The 13615-nt window shown below is 64.0% G+C and overlaps 1 protein-coding gene across 9 annotated transcripts in view; it reads left to right on the top strand.

Annotated features, from left to right (window-relative positions):
* RALGDS (ral guanine nucleotide dissociation stimulator) overlaps positions 1-13615 on the top strand; it is a 38069-nt gene that overhangs the window by 15457 nt on the left and 8997 nt on the right. For 2 of the 9 annotated variants that reach the window (XM_081803849.1, XM_081803854.1), the window contains exons 2-6: positions 9563-9673; positions 10817-11010; positions 11210-11308; positions 12132-12340; positions 12570-12925. In XM_081803849.1, coding sequence (XP_081659975.1) covers positions 9563-9673; positions 10817-11010; positions 11210-11308; positions 12132-12340; positions 12570-12925 — 969 coding nt within the window. Of the gene's footprint in view, positions 1-540; positions 745-9562; positions 9674-10816; positions 11011-11209; positions 11309-12131; positions 12341-12569; positions 12926-13615 lie in introns of those variants that run through there. The other 7 variants (XM_081803853.1, XM_081803852.1, XM_081803850.1 and 4 more) reach the window with 7 other exon arrangements.

The raw sequence follows: 13615 nt of genomic DNA, 5'->3' as shown, positions 1-13615 counted from the left end.
CCAGGTGCCGTACGTCAGTTCACCGGCGTGACCCTGTCCGATGAAAAAACAGGCTCGGAGAGGGTAAGCAATTTATCCGAGACCACGGAGCTAAGCTTAACTGGAATCCCTGGGAGGCAGTTCTGACACCAGGGCCACTCGACCACGTGTCAACAGCCACGCAACACAGGCACTGCACCCGCGCACGCACCCACGCAGGGCGCCTAACCGCGGCCCCCACAGCACGCACAGCACGTGCACTCCGGGGCACAGCCGGCCGGCCCGCGGGGGCGCGCGCGCGCGCACACACACACACACACACACACACACACACACACGCGTAAACAGCCCCCCCACTACGCGGCATCTGCGGCCCCGCCCCCCCGCGTCGCCGGCCCCGCCCCGAGGCCCCGCCCCCGGCCTGACCTCCGCGGGGCCGGGCCGCGGGCGCAGAGCGCAGGCAGCGACGAGCCGCGCGGGCCGCCGCCGCCCCCGCCGCGCGCCGGGCCGGCCCCGCGCCCGCGCCCGCGCCGCCCCGGGTCCCACGGCCCGGCCGGCCGCCCGCGCGCCTGTGAGCCGTCCATGGTGCAGCGCATGTGGGCCGAGGCGGCCGGGCCTGCGGGCACCGCCGAGCCGCTGTTTCCGGGCTCTCGGCGGAGTCGCAGCGTGTGGGACGCGGTGCGCCTGGAGGTGGGCGGCCCCGACAGCTGCCCGGTGGTGCTGCACAGCTTCACGCAGCTCGACCCCGACCTGCCGCGCCTGGAGGTGGGTGAGCCGGACGGGGAGGGAAGTCGCGCTCCTCGCGCCGAGCCCGGGGGCAGCAAGGCGGGCGTGGGGGGCTGCCGCACAAACGGTCCAAGCGTTTGGGGACCAGAGCCGGGACTTCGTGCCCCTCTCTCTATCTGTCCCGGTGCGTGGCCCCACGGAGCCGAGCTGTGCGGGCCCCGCGCCCCTACAGCCCAGGTAGACCTGGTCCCGCGGGCTGTCACTGTTTACGTCTGCGAACTTTTGACAGCAGGGGCTGGGCCGCAGTTCATCGCCTGCCCGCGGCCTGCACCAGCCGTCAGGCTTCGCAGTGCCGGTGGCGAGCTGGTCACTGGTCAGGGTGGCAAGCTCCTCCTGGAGCAGCTGGCACCACGGGGGCCTTCCAGGCGGTACCCCTTGCGGGCAGACGTGAATCCGATGTTCAGGGCTGCCCAGAGAAGGGAGGTGGAGGGCACACAGGCAGGCTTCCAACCTGTGCAGCTAGGTGTCCAGGCAGGGAGGTTGAGGGAAGAGTGTCTCAGGCCGAGGGGGTGACTCATTTTTGCTTGATCAGAAAATATGCAGACACCCTGAATTCATAAGGATTTGAGAGGATTCAGAAAAGGGGGGTGTGCCTGTCACAAATAGGGGTGGGGATAACTAGGTGAGGGCTGGGTCTCGTTTCTGGTGTGCTCTGGGCAGTGGGGCCCAGTGGGTCATGGGGTCACAGTGGGTTGGGGGGGTGCCCTCCCCCTCCCATCTGACTGTGCACCTGACTGCGGCAGAGGTGACGGAATCCAGGGTTGGGCCGCGTTCTGTCTGGGCATGGGGCCTGGACAGAGGCCATCTCTGGGTCCAGAGGCTACAGTGCACATCTAAGCCAAGCCAGAGCCCTGACGGTGAAGTCTGAGCCCCTGATGGTTAGGTAAGCCCTCCCCCCTTGGTGACCCCTCCCCTTCCATCACTTTAGGCCACAGTACCTTGTAATTGCTGGAGATTGCTAGCCCCAGTGCCTAGACAGGCCCTAGATGTCTCTATGTCCCCATGCCCTGTGCGGGGGCGGGGGGGCGCGGGGGAGATGAGGCGTGGCAGGAGCTCTTGGTGGGGGTACTGTGGGCCTGGGAGATTCCTCCTGAGCTTGGCGGGTGGCAGGGCCAGGCGAGTTCTCCAACCCTCATCCACCCACAGCTCCAGTCTTTGGCGGCTGGAGCGACCCCCAGGGAGGGTGGGGGTGGGAGGCCTGACACCAGCCCAGTACTCATCTGACTTTCATTATGTCTGGCAGCGGCTTGGGCTTTGTGTGCTGGGAGGGTCTGGCCTGCGTGCTCACAGGGGCCGGGCAGGTTCCTGGCCTGAGTGGGGCGGGCCTTTGCTGCTTCTCTTCCTCCCTCTTGGTCTATCTGCATCCCAGAGGAACTGAGCCCTACCCCTGCCCAGGGTTCTGCCTTCCCTCCATCTCCCCCTCCCCCCTTTCCCTCCCCCTCTCCAGCTCCCTCTCTCCCTGCTGCTCTCCCTCACCCGGCCTCAGCACTGAGATCCAGGCCATGGCCGCTATTTAGAAATCAAAGGGGAAGCTTCTGGCTAGGGCAGGAAAACCAGGGTCCTGGCAGGAGAGGAGGCCACTGCCGGAAACCAAACACAATGACCATTTACCATGGGCCGAGCGGGGAAGTCCCTGTCCCTCCTGCCAACACACCCCCACCCCCCATCCTGGAGCTGATTTCCTGGTCTCTGCAGCGTTCCAGAGCCAAAGCGGCCCTGCTCGGGGTCCCTGTCCTCTCTGGAAACCGCCAGGCAGTTTCTGCCTGCCCTACCCCCGTCCCCATTTCCTTACCACACCTCAACCCAGCCCTTCCCTCTCTGAGCTGCCAGATGTCCTTGCACATCTGGGCATCCTCTCATCATCTTGATCCTAAGCCAGGTCACTGCTGACCCAGCTCGGCCCGAGGGGTTCTGTGCTTTCTGCGAGTCACCTGGCCCATGCCCTCGTCTGTGGGCAGGCCACTGCCTTGGCCAGGCAGGGGGAGATCTCAGTCTGTAGCACCTACTGGCTGCAGGTACCAGGCCCTCACTCCAGCTGCCTTCGCCCACACCTGCAGAGTAGTTGTCAGCCCCACGTTAGAGTAGACGGCAGGTCAGAGAAGTGGAGTCCCTGATCTCAATGTACGCACAGCTAAGAAAGATGTGCAGCCAGGATTTGAATGGGGGCCATTCTTTATTGGGCGCCTACTGTATGCAAGAGCCCGCTGCAAGGATCCGAGAAGGATAGGGCAGAGCTTACTGTTGAGGCAATTATAAGTGCATGGGGCGGGGGGGTAGGCAGTGGAGCTGTCAGGGGAACAGGACCAGGCCCAGGCAGCCCAGAAGCCCCCCGTCAAGTGAAGGGTAGCGAGGCAAAAGTCCTCTGGGCCAGAGGACACTGGGAAGAGCTTCTAGGAAGGAGCAAGCCCACAGCTGGACCCCAAAGGTTTAAAAACATAGCCAACAGGAGCCAGCACTTCGTGGGAGGCCCTGTGCTGAGGAATTTGCATGCATTTTTGTCTCTTTGCTGTCAGGATTGCCCATTTAACCGACGAATCACCTGAGGCACTAGAGGTTAGATTGCACAAACTCACCGAGCTAGTAAGTGGCAGAGCCGGGATTCTGACCCCCACCGTGTGACCCTGTGACCGCAAGGCCTGAGCACAGTCTGGGTGGAATGGAATGAGGAGGGCTTCTCTGTTCTTCAGGTAGAAATAAATAGGAGAGTCCGCACCCCCCCACCCCCCAGCCTCCTCTCTCCTTCCTGGTTGTCTGGTCTCTTGATCACACTTCGTGCCACTCTTCAGTTTAAGCCCTAGGGCTCATTTGCCTTTGACACTGGAGGCCTTAGAAGCATAGCCTTGGGCAGGGGGGTGGCGGGGCCTTTATCGGTCTGCACTCCTTAATCTGTGAGGAGGGCCTCTTAGCTCACTCCAGGCTGCAGGGCCTGTGGAGTTCAGGAGGGGACTGGCTGCCTGCCACCTGCTGGGCCCCCACGGACCCTGGGGTTCCCCTCTTGCTTGACTCCTCAGGGGTCCCAGGAGAAGAGGAAGGGGGGCCAGGCTGGCTGGTACTGGGCCCTCCTTCCTTGTGTAGGTGGGAGACATTTAAGCATGCCAAGCTGTCTCCCGGGAGCAGCAGGGACAGTGGGACTCAGCCTTGGGTGGCCGCTCACAGGCAGGGCTTGGTTGGATCCTCCACCTAGAAGTCGGACGTGTGTTTCCAGGCCGTCTTCATGGCTCATAGAAGGAGTTAGAGGAATTACGCACTGGCCCTGGGCAGCCTCTGAGCAAGCCAGTGGGGGTGCTTTCAGGACACTGTGCCCAGGAGTCGAAGACGGGCTCCCAGGGGTGCTGGCCAGCTGCCCAGACGGCTCCCAGGGCATGGCACCATGCTGTGGCCACCCTGTCCCGGGCTCGGGCTCCCAGCCTCCTGGGCTCAGAAACGCATTGTTCCTGGACACGCAGCTCTAGCGAAGCGGCTCTCCCCGCTCCCATTCTGAGGGCATGAGAGCTGGAACCTGCAGCCTAGTGCAGGAGGAGCAGGTCTTTGAGCAGTCCCAGTCCTGCATCCCTGGCGGCCGGCCCACAGCTGCGAGTGAGCAGAGGCTAGCTAGAAGCTTGCTTGGTGAGCAGGGCAGGGGCAAGGGGCTCAAGGGCCTGCGTGTGGGGAGCTCTGGGGTGTGGGTGTTGCCTCTGCACTCTGGGGAACGGGGAACGGCAGCCACACCTGGAACCATAGTGTCCTTTGAACCAAAGGGCGGGGTCACACACACTGGGCAAGAGCTGGAGAGGGGAGAGAGCTGCGGGGGAATGCCCGCTTGGCCCCTTGCAGCCCCAGACCGGCGCCCACTCCCGGAGCCTCGGTTATCCTCATCTGTAAAATGGACCTGATACCAGTTCCTCCCCTAGGGTTCAGGTGAGGACTGAGTGGGACCGGCAGCCTGACAGGCGGTCCCCACAGTGCCTGGCACAGTGTCCCAGCCAGACAGGTGGCGGCTGCCGTGATTGCGTTTTCTGACAAGGTGCCAGGGGAGTGCCCGTGCCCCGGGCTCTGGGGTTATGCCGCCCACCGCCCGGCACAGGTGGCATGGTGATTCTCAGGCCCGGTTCCCATAGCTGGTCTCTTGGCCCCGCCCTCCCCAACCAGCGGAGTCACCCGAGGAAGGCCTTCCCGTCTCTGGCCTCTGCTCTGAGCCTGTGCATGCGGCAGCCATAGTGTTGCAAGGCGGCCGCCAGGCCTAGATGGGAGGTTCGTGGGCCAAGGTTAAAATCCCTGCCCTGCTGCCACTTCCTGGCTCCTCCCTCACCCATCAAGTGAGGTGTTGGGAGGATTAAATGTGATGAGTGTGTAAAAAGCCCGGCCCCCAGGAAGTGCCCACAGACATCGGACTCTGTGGTTGGTGGTGGACGCTTGGTTGTGGCTCTTGGGGCTGGACCTTCCACTGGCCCTGCCCTGCACCCCCTTTGGGACCAGGCCACCCTCCTCCTCAGCTGTCACCAGCTACACTCCCTGAAAGGCTTGACGTGGGGTGGCCTACTAGCCTGATAGCCAGGAGCCGGCCTTGGATGGACAAGGGGACAGGCGGTGGGCGGGGCCAGCGTGGAGGTCCCTAAGCCCCACCCCACCTGGGGCATCCTTCTTTTCTTCTCTTTACATGCTGATGAGTAACTGGGCTCAGGCTGGTGGGGAGGGTTCTTGGGGACAGCCTCTTTGAGGGCTGGGCGAGGCTGATCCCCAAACCTCCTGGGGTCACTGGGGGGTCTGGGGTCACTGAGCTCCCTGGTTGCCCTGGCAAGCTGGCACGTCCCAGGCCCAGGCTCCCTCTATGGGCTGCAATGCCTGGGGCTACGAGTGTGGCCCACCCCCGTCCAGGGCTGACCTGGGGTCCCCACTTGGTCCTGTCTATGTCCTCGGGCTCAGGGTACAGGACACCCACCAGAGGGTGGGGGCAGGGCCCTGCTGCACACCAGGAGGCTTTTTCATCTCCCCTACTTGTTGGAGCTTATGGTCTAAGAGATGAACCAGGACTTGGGACTCAAGAAGTCCTGGGTTCTTTCCTCGGCCCAGACCTGCTGCCTCGGGCCTTGGTCTCCACTCTGCAAATGTTTGCGGATGCCTCGTTTAAACTGTCCCAGGAACCTGGGATCCCAGGAGGGCTGATCAGGCCCTCTGGTCCATCTCCCGTTGCTGCTCCTGCATGTGAGCAAAAGGCCAAGAAGTCGGAAAGCTGTGGGGCTGGCTCGGGCAGTTTTAGGACTCCAGCCCTCTCCTTGGTGGCCCTTCTGGAGGCTCCCACAGGGCACCTCAGGGTTTCCCCCCTAGGTGTCTGTCAGCAGCTCCTGGGGGCTGTGGTCGGCAGGTGGTGCCCAGCTTTGTTCCCGTTTCCGGGGCCCTCTCACATGCCAGGTGCTGGGTGCCTTCTCCAGACCCCCATTGTTGCCCCGGAGAGAGCTGCTGCTCTTCTCCCCATTTCACGGATGAGCTCACTGAGGCCAGGGGCACAGAGACTTGGCAAAGCTGGAAGTCAGAGCCCTTCAGGAAAGACGGTGTCCTGGGTTCTGGTGGGCCCTGGGGAGGGGCCTCATGTGCCCAGGGCTGCAGGGTGCTGACCAATGTCCAGGTGAGGGCCTGGGGTGGCGTCTGTGACTCATGGCCCTGGGTGGCAGGCTCAGCAAGGTACAGTAAGGACCCCATCTCATGGATGCGCATGCACTGTGGTCGGAGCCACCCCCGCCCTGCCCGAGTGGGACTGGTTCTCCACACGTGACCCGAAGAGTGCAAGCCCGAGCCCGTCTTCTCTGTGTGCCTCAGCCCTGGACCAGGTCTCCGTAGGAGGAGCCAGTCTGTGGAGGAGGCCCCTGGGGGTCTGGAGGCCCCTTACGGCCCCTCGTTGTAGCTTCCGCGGGAAATATACACCCAAGGGGAGCAGAGGGGTGATGAGAATGAAGGTGCATCTCCAGCATGAGCTGCCTTCCCGGAGAGATGGCAGGGCTGGGGAAAAGCCAGCAGGGCCCCTTGGGTCTATCCCAGAATAGGGGATGGGATGGGCCCTGGCGACCCCATTAGTCTCCCTTGAGGGAACGGGGCCTTGCCTGCAGTCACTTGGGGACAGGCATCCTGCTGGGCTGTCACCCTGAGAAGGCTGATCAGGTGACACCCAAGCCGTTTCTCCTTCTTGTCCCTGGGGCTCTGGGCTGCACTCAGAGGGACAGCAGGGTGTGGGGCACAGAGGTGCCCGTTGTGCAGGCCTCTGCTTACCAGGGCCTGGGGGGGCACCAGTCCACCCTCACTTCCCTGATCCAAGCCGCAGGAGGCCAGGCAGCATGTGCAAGGCCCAGCTGCCGACTGGGTCCCAGGGCCCTGAGGACGTTGGCCCCCCAAGGATACACCCATCCCTGTGGCGTCCTGTTCCCTAGAAGTCAGCCGAGCACCACCCTGCCCTGCAGAGTCCCCCCCTCCCAGGACATCTGCTGTTTGGTAGGCCACTCCCATCCTCCCCCGGGAGCCCCCCCGCCCACCCACCCCCACCCCCACCCCGGCCCCTTGCCAGAGCACCACCCACGTGGGCCTGTGTGCGCTCCGCTCTGCCCGTCCTTCCGCAGAGGGTCCTGGGGGGCAGATGCTAGGCCGTTGGCTGCTTTCCTTCTCTGTCCCTGGAAGGGGGTAGGAGCAGGAAACAAATCCCACTCTGGCACTTTCTGCCCCGGACCCAGGGCAGATTGCTTTAGAGCCTGCCCCTCTGCCATCTCTTGGAAGGTGGTCTTGGAAGGTGGTTTACAGGGCACGTGCACTCAGCTCTGAGGGTCTGCTTTTGTTCCTGCCGCAGCGGGCGGTGGCGTGAATGAGCCAGAGCAGCTCCCCATCTGTGTGACAGGGCGGTGACTCCCCCACCCCCACCCCAGTCCCAGCCAGTGTGGCTCCCGGCCTCCTGCCCTGCGCACCCCCCCCCCCCCGCCCCGTCCCCCCACCGGCTGGCAGAAGGGGGCCCCTGGGGGGTGGGGGCGGGGCTTGGGGACCATGTGATGCGCAGGCCAGCTGCTCTGCCAGCAAGGCCCACAGCTCTCTGTGGGAAGGGGGGGACTGCTCTCTGGACCTTCCAGGAGATGGCCACTGCCTGCCCGCAGCCCCCCCACCCCCACCCCGCCATGGCCAGCCTGGCCGAGAGGCCTTGACGGAGCCCCACTGGGAGCCAGGTGCTGTGTGGAGTTCAAGTGCGGGGCCCTCTGGCGGGGCCGGTCCTGCGCGGGGCCTCCAGATCACTGCCCGCAACCCGGGTGTCCCTCCCCTGGGCCACACGTGGCTAAAATAGCCCTGGAGAAGGCCGGGCCCTTCCAGCCCAGGCTCGGCCTCTGCGGGAAATAACCTGGGACTCCTGAGGACATGGCAGGGTGGTGGGGCCCCCCGTCTGCAGCCTGTTTCCTCTGAGGGCTCTTCCATGCGGGGGAGGGAAAGTGAGCATATGTCTCAGCTTTTTGGCTTCAGGAGGAGTCTCCCCAGCTCGGTAGAGGGGCTGGACCTCCGCAGGCCTGGGTCATTGGAGGGGTGTGGGTGTGGGAGGTGCCGCCCAGGGGGACCTGTGCCTGTGGGTTCCCTGCTAACTCCCCAGAAACAGGCTGGCTCTCTCTCTGGAGAGAATGATGGCAGCGGCTTCCCCCTTGGTGCAGTGCGCAGCGTGGGAGGGCGGCCACAGGTCAAAGGAAGTGGCCTTCCAGAGGGCAGCTGGCCTCCCGCGGCGCACAGGGGTGGGAGGAGGTGAGAGGCCCCGGCACCCTGTCGCTGACCTCGGGGGTGCAGCAGAGGCCCGGCTAAGGCCGAGGGCTTCAGGGAAGGCTGTGGGTGGGCCGAGTCAGCACTTTTGCCTGGGTCTTCCGTAAGCTCCACACCCACCTTGAGTTAGGGCAGTGACCCGCGGTCCCGGCCGCTGTTGTGGACCGTTGATTGATGGTCCTGGGCCAGCTGGCACCTCCCAGCTCCTCCCTAAGCCCTCAGAGGCCCCCGCCCCACTGCAGGCTCCCCCTTCCCTGGACAGGCTGAAGCCGGAGCCGATGTGGCTAAGTGGCCTTCGCCAGCCAGGGCCAGCCTGCCCAGTGGGAGGGGTCGCTGCCGCCTAAAACAAGGGCCTTTCCTTTCTGCTCCGGGTCCAGGCAGCAGCCAGACGATCGCCCTTCCTGTCCCCTGTGAAACCCCAGTCTGCCCAGATGTCTGCACAGTCACCGTTTGCACCCTGTCCCCATGCATGGGATGCCAGACAGGGAACCGGGAGCTCCTCTGTTGCCCAAGAAGGCACAAGGGCATGAATGAGCAGAAAGGGAAGGAAGTGGCCTCAGATGTGGCCGCCGGGGATGCCCTACATCTGCCCCCGACCTGTGATGCTGACCCCAGGGCTGGGCCAGGAGGAGCTACCCATGCCTGCTGGGTCAGCTGGGGTGGGGGCAGGAAGGGCTGGGGAGAGATGAGGAGGGCCTTGGGGTTCCTGGGGCTACCATTTACCCATGGTGGCGCCCTTCCCTCAGCCTCCGCGTACTCATCTGAAACATGACCGAAAAACAATACCCCTCTTGGGGCAGGGGAAGTGATCCCGCCTGGGCGTGAGTAGGTTGCTGGGGGCTTCGGGAGCCTGGAGGGCTGGTCTTGTTCATACCTAGCTGGTGGCTGATGGGGTGGGAAGGGGAGGGCTGGGGGCAGCGACCACCTGCCCCGACATGACTCCCGAGCCCTCGAGCTGTCGGCCCATTTCATGCTGGCCTGGGGACCAGAAGGCTCGTGGGGGCAGCCCCTGACACCCCCGCCCGGTGGCCGGGCACTGTCTCTGCAGAGCTGCACGCAGGAGATTGGTGAGGAGCTGGTCAACGGGGTCATCTACTCCATCTCCCTGCGAAAGGTGCAGGCGCACCACGGTGCCAACAAGGGCCAGCGCTGGCTTGGGGTGAGTGCAGCTGCGGGGCCTCCACCCCCGGGACCCTGAGAAGGCCCTGGGTTCCAGACTCTCTGGCCGCTCTGTTGGGCTCCCTCCCATGGCCTTCCTGCGTAAGGGCCCCACAGTCCCGCTCCCAAAGGAACCTGGGCCTCCACGCCCTCCCCGCTGCTTCAGAGGCTTGGCCAGGAGCGAGGTCACTCTGCACAGCGGTGCCTGGGACACTCAGTCCGGGAGCGTCCGACTCTTGATTTGGGCTCAGGTCATGATCTCAGGGTCGTGAGATCCAGCCCTGCATGGGCCCTGCACTGTGTGTGGAGCCTGCTTAAGATTCTCTCTCTCCCTATCCCTCGGCCCCTCCTGTGCACGTGCATGCACTCTCTCTGTCTTAAAAAAAAAAAAGTCATTCTGCACATATCTGCATAAACATCAACAAAGACACTTTTCTACTGTTTCCACTTCATATTGGGCCCCAGGTGATTTTGTATTTTGCCCCAGTCTGTCTGGTTTTAGCTCCTGCCCCCCACCCCGCACCCCCGTCTCAGGTAGCCCGCAGCCCCTCCTTCCACACCTGCAAGCCTTCCACGTCCCCACGCCTGGAAGGGCTAGTTTCTCCCCAAAGGCGGGGGAGGCTCAGGCTCCTCTACAATTTGCTGTCCCCTGGAGCACAGCCACGTGACCCCTCCGGGTCAGAGGTTGGGCCTGACTCGGCTACATAACATTCCAGAAGGGAGGCCGGTTGTCACGGCTGTCACAGTGATTCAGCTCTTCAGTGCCATGGGCCTGGGCTCCATTCCTTGCTGTAGCCGTTTCCCCGGTGATGCACGGAACACCCGTGGCTCTTCCCTGCCCAGAAGGAGCCTCTGTCTTCTCATCTCTAGAATGGGCACGTTTTGCCAGGGTGCCTGGGGGTAATGCTCTTCCTCCTCCAGCCAACACACTGACCCGGAAGGGTTGTGTCTGCGTTTTTCGTCACTCCCCATCACAAATTCCGCTTCTAAAGCTGAGTTGGTTTCTCGGCTGGGGACACGCGTGTCTCCTCTGCGGCCACACGTCACTGCGCACTTGGGACTTCATCTGAGCCCCAGTCCCCCGCCCTTCTGGCAGCGCAGCGTGCCACCGCTGACCACGCACCCCTCCTTCATCCCACCCCAGTGTGAAAACGAGGCCGCCCTGAACCTGTATGAGACCTGCAAGGTGCGGACGGTGAAGGCAGGCACGCTGGAGAAGCTGGTGGAGCACCTGGTGCCTGCCTTCCAGGGCAGCGATCTCTCCTACGTCACCATCTTCCTGTGCACCTACCGAGCCTTCACCACCACCCAGCAGGTCCTGGACCTGCTGTTCAAAAGGTGAGCAGGGCCCCTATCCTGCCCAGCGGCTCCCTGCTCACCTCCAGGCTGTGTGTCTCGGGCGTGGCACTTCCCCTCTCTGACGTGAAGCCCCTTCTAGACGTTTTGCATAACTCAGGGAACAGGGCAGACAAATCTCCCTGCCCTCCTGGGCTTCCGTTCTAGTCGGGGAGTCCGCCGGTAACCCTAGACATCATAGCAGGTACGGTAGACGTGACGCCCTCACGGCCTCCTCTAGATACGGATGCATCCTCCCTTACTCTGATGAGGACGGTGGACCCCAGGACCAGTTAAAAAAGTGAGTGGACTTTGAGTCTGATGGGAGGGTCCCCTGTCTCCGAGGTGGGGGACATCTGGGGCTTTGGCGGGGCTGGAGGTGCTGGACAGAGCCCTGGCTCCCCTGCGACTATCATGGCTGCTGGAGGGCGGCGGGGTGGGGGCCTCTCCTGCAGGAGGACAGGAGTCAGACAGCTGAGGCTGCGGGCCCGGGGCCTAGGGAGCAGACGGGAGGCTGGGGGCCCCGCCTGCCCTGACCCAATCCGGGGGCCACCGGCTCACACAGGGACCTCACACTGGGTCCCCCCGGGCCAGCTGCACGTGGGGCCTGGACAGGCTGGGCAGCCGTCCCCGAGAATAGTGTCGGTGAAGAGACCCCACGTGCCTGCGAGGGAGTCAGGCAGCCGTCGGAGCAGGGGCTGGGGACCGAGGGGCCGAGAGAGCCCAGGCGGGCTGGGCCGAGGGACACTGCCCGTTCCCTCCTCCCTCACAGACTTCTACAGCTCCTCTGTGTGCCCCAGGGCCGGGACAGAGCAGACACTGCACCCCCTCCCCACCCTCCTGGAGTTTCCGGTGCAGCAGGAGGGACCCCAGACAGGCAGAGGTGTGGGGCAGGCTCCCCTGAGGAAGGCAGGGGTGCTCACACCAGTGATGGAGGGCTCCCTCCCGTGGAGACTGCCGGCCCCCTGCACCTGCTGGCCACACCTGCCCCTGCCTGGATGGCCGGTGCCAGGTGGGCTGGGGGGGCCTGGCCTCTGGATGGAGCATCCCCAGGGCTGCCCCAGGGGGCCGTGTGGAAGGGCAGGCCAGGCCACTGACTTTGCTTCCTGCCCGCCTGCTTCCAGGGCCATCTCCTCCATTCTGGGCACCTGGCTGGACCAGTACTCGGAGGACTTCTGTCAGCCCCCAGATTTTCCCTGCCTCAAGCAGCTGGTGGCCTATGTGCAGCTCAACATGCCCGGTTCTGACCTGGAGCGCCGTGCCCACCTTCTGCTGGCCCAGCTGGAGCTCGCAGAGCCCACGGAGGCTGAGTCCGAGGGTGAGAAGACCGGAGGTGGGTGCCTGTGGGTGTGGGGGAAGGGTCGGGGCTGGCCCCACAGGGAGGAGCCCCCAGAGCCTGGTGGGGGGCCTGGAGCAAAGACTGGGCTCAGAGCGCCCAGTGGGTGGACGGCAGTCGGGGAGACGTCCCGGGGAGGGCTCGTTCCTGGCTGCGGCTTCTCTGGGAGGCCCTGGGCTGGGCTCTGTCTCTTCAAAGGCACATGAAAACTTCTCTCCTCCTATAGCTTTGTCACCTGCTCCAGCTCCAGCACCAGTTCTAAAAACAGCTCCAGAACTAGAGCCAGCTTTAGCAGCAACTCTCCTGCCCACTCCAGAGCCAGACGCGGCTCCAGAACCAGCTCCAGAGCCAGACGCGGCTCCAGAACCAGCTCCAGAGCCAGACGCGGCTCCAGAACCAGCTCCAGAGCCAGACGTGGCTCCAGAACCAGCTCCAGAGCCAGATGCGGCTCCAGAACCAGCTCCAGCACCTGAGCCTCCCTGGCCTTCACCTGTGGCTGCAGAAAATGACCTGAATGAGAAGCCTCACCTCTTGGCCTTCCCTCCCGACCTGGTGGCAGAGCAGTTTACCCTGATGGATGCGGTGAGCACTGTCCCCAGCAGGGCGGGGCAGGGGTGCACCTTCCTCTGGCCTCTGGTCCGTTCCCTGCCGTTCCCCGGTCCAGAGCTGATGTCCTGGTCCATATCCCAGTTCCACCAGGACTCACTGTGGGCTCTCCGGACTGTGGACGTAGAGATGGGACCCTCCCCACCCCAATCCTCTGCACAGCGACTGTGGAATACATGAGGCGGGACAGTTGAAGGCTGGGTGGGGCCTGGGGGAGTGGAGCTTCCTGAGGTACATCCAGCTCCACAGGTCGGAGGCCTCACCAGCCTCAGCACTCATTAGGTACCTGCTGTGTGCTAAAGCTTATGGCAGGCAGCAGAGCCCATAGTTGTTGCACCCACATCTGGCTGGGGCAGACCTGAGGCCCGATGGGGGAGCTGGAAGTGCTGCCTGGGAGGCACAGCTGGGAGCCTCCTTCTGGCGCTGGGAGTTGGTGAGGATGCGCTGCTGAAATGCCAGACTCTCTTTGCTGCGTTGTGTCGTCCCGGGTCACTCATGCGCCGGGCACGCACGGGAGGCAGAGAACAAAGCCCAGAGTCGCACACACACCCCAGCCCTGCGAGGCTCAAGCCACGGCCTTAGCTTCCTGAGCTCAGCTCTGGCCAGGGACCCTGCCTGGGACTAGGGGACCGTGGATGCTGAGCTGGGGTGTGGCAGAGCCGGTGA

The sequence above is a fragment of the Leptonychotes weddellii genome, chromosome 14 (assembly GCF_054177405.1).
Source record: "Leptonychotes weddellii isolate Sample4059 chromosome 14, ASM5417740v2, whole genome shotgun sequence".
In the NCBI taxonomy this organism is placed as follows: Eukaryota; Metazoa; Chordata; class Mammalia; order Carnivora; family Phocidae; genus Leptonychotes; species Leptonychotes weddellii.
Note: the sequence above shows the minus strand (reverse complement) of the source record. Positions and strands in the feature narration are given on the sequence as shown.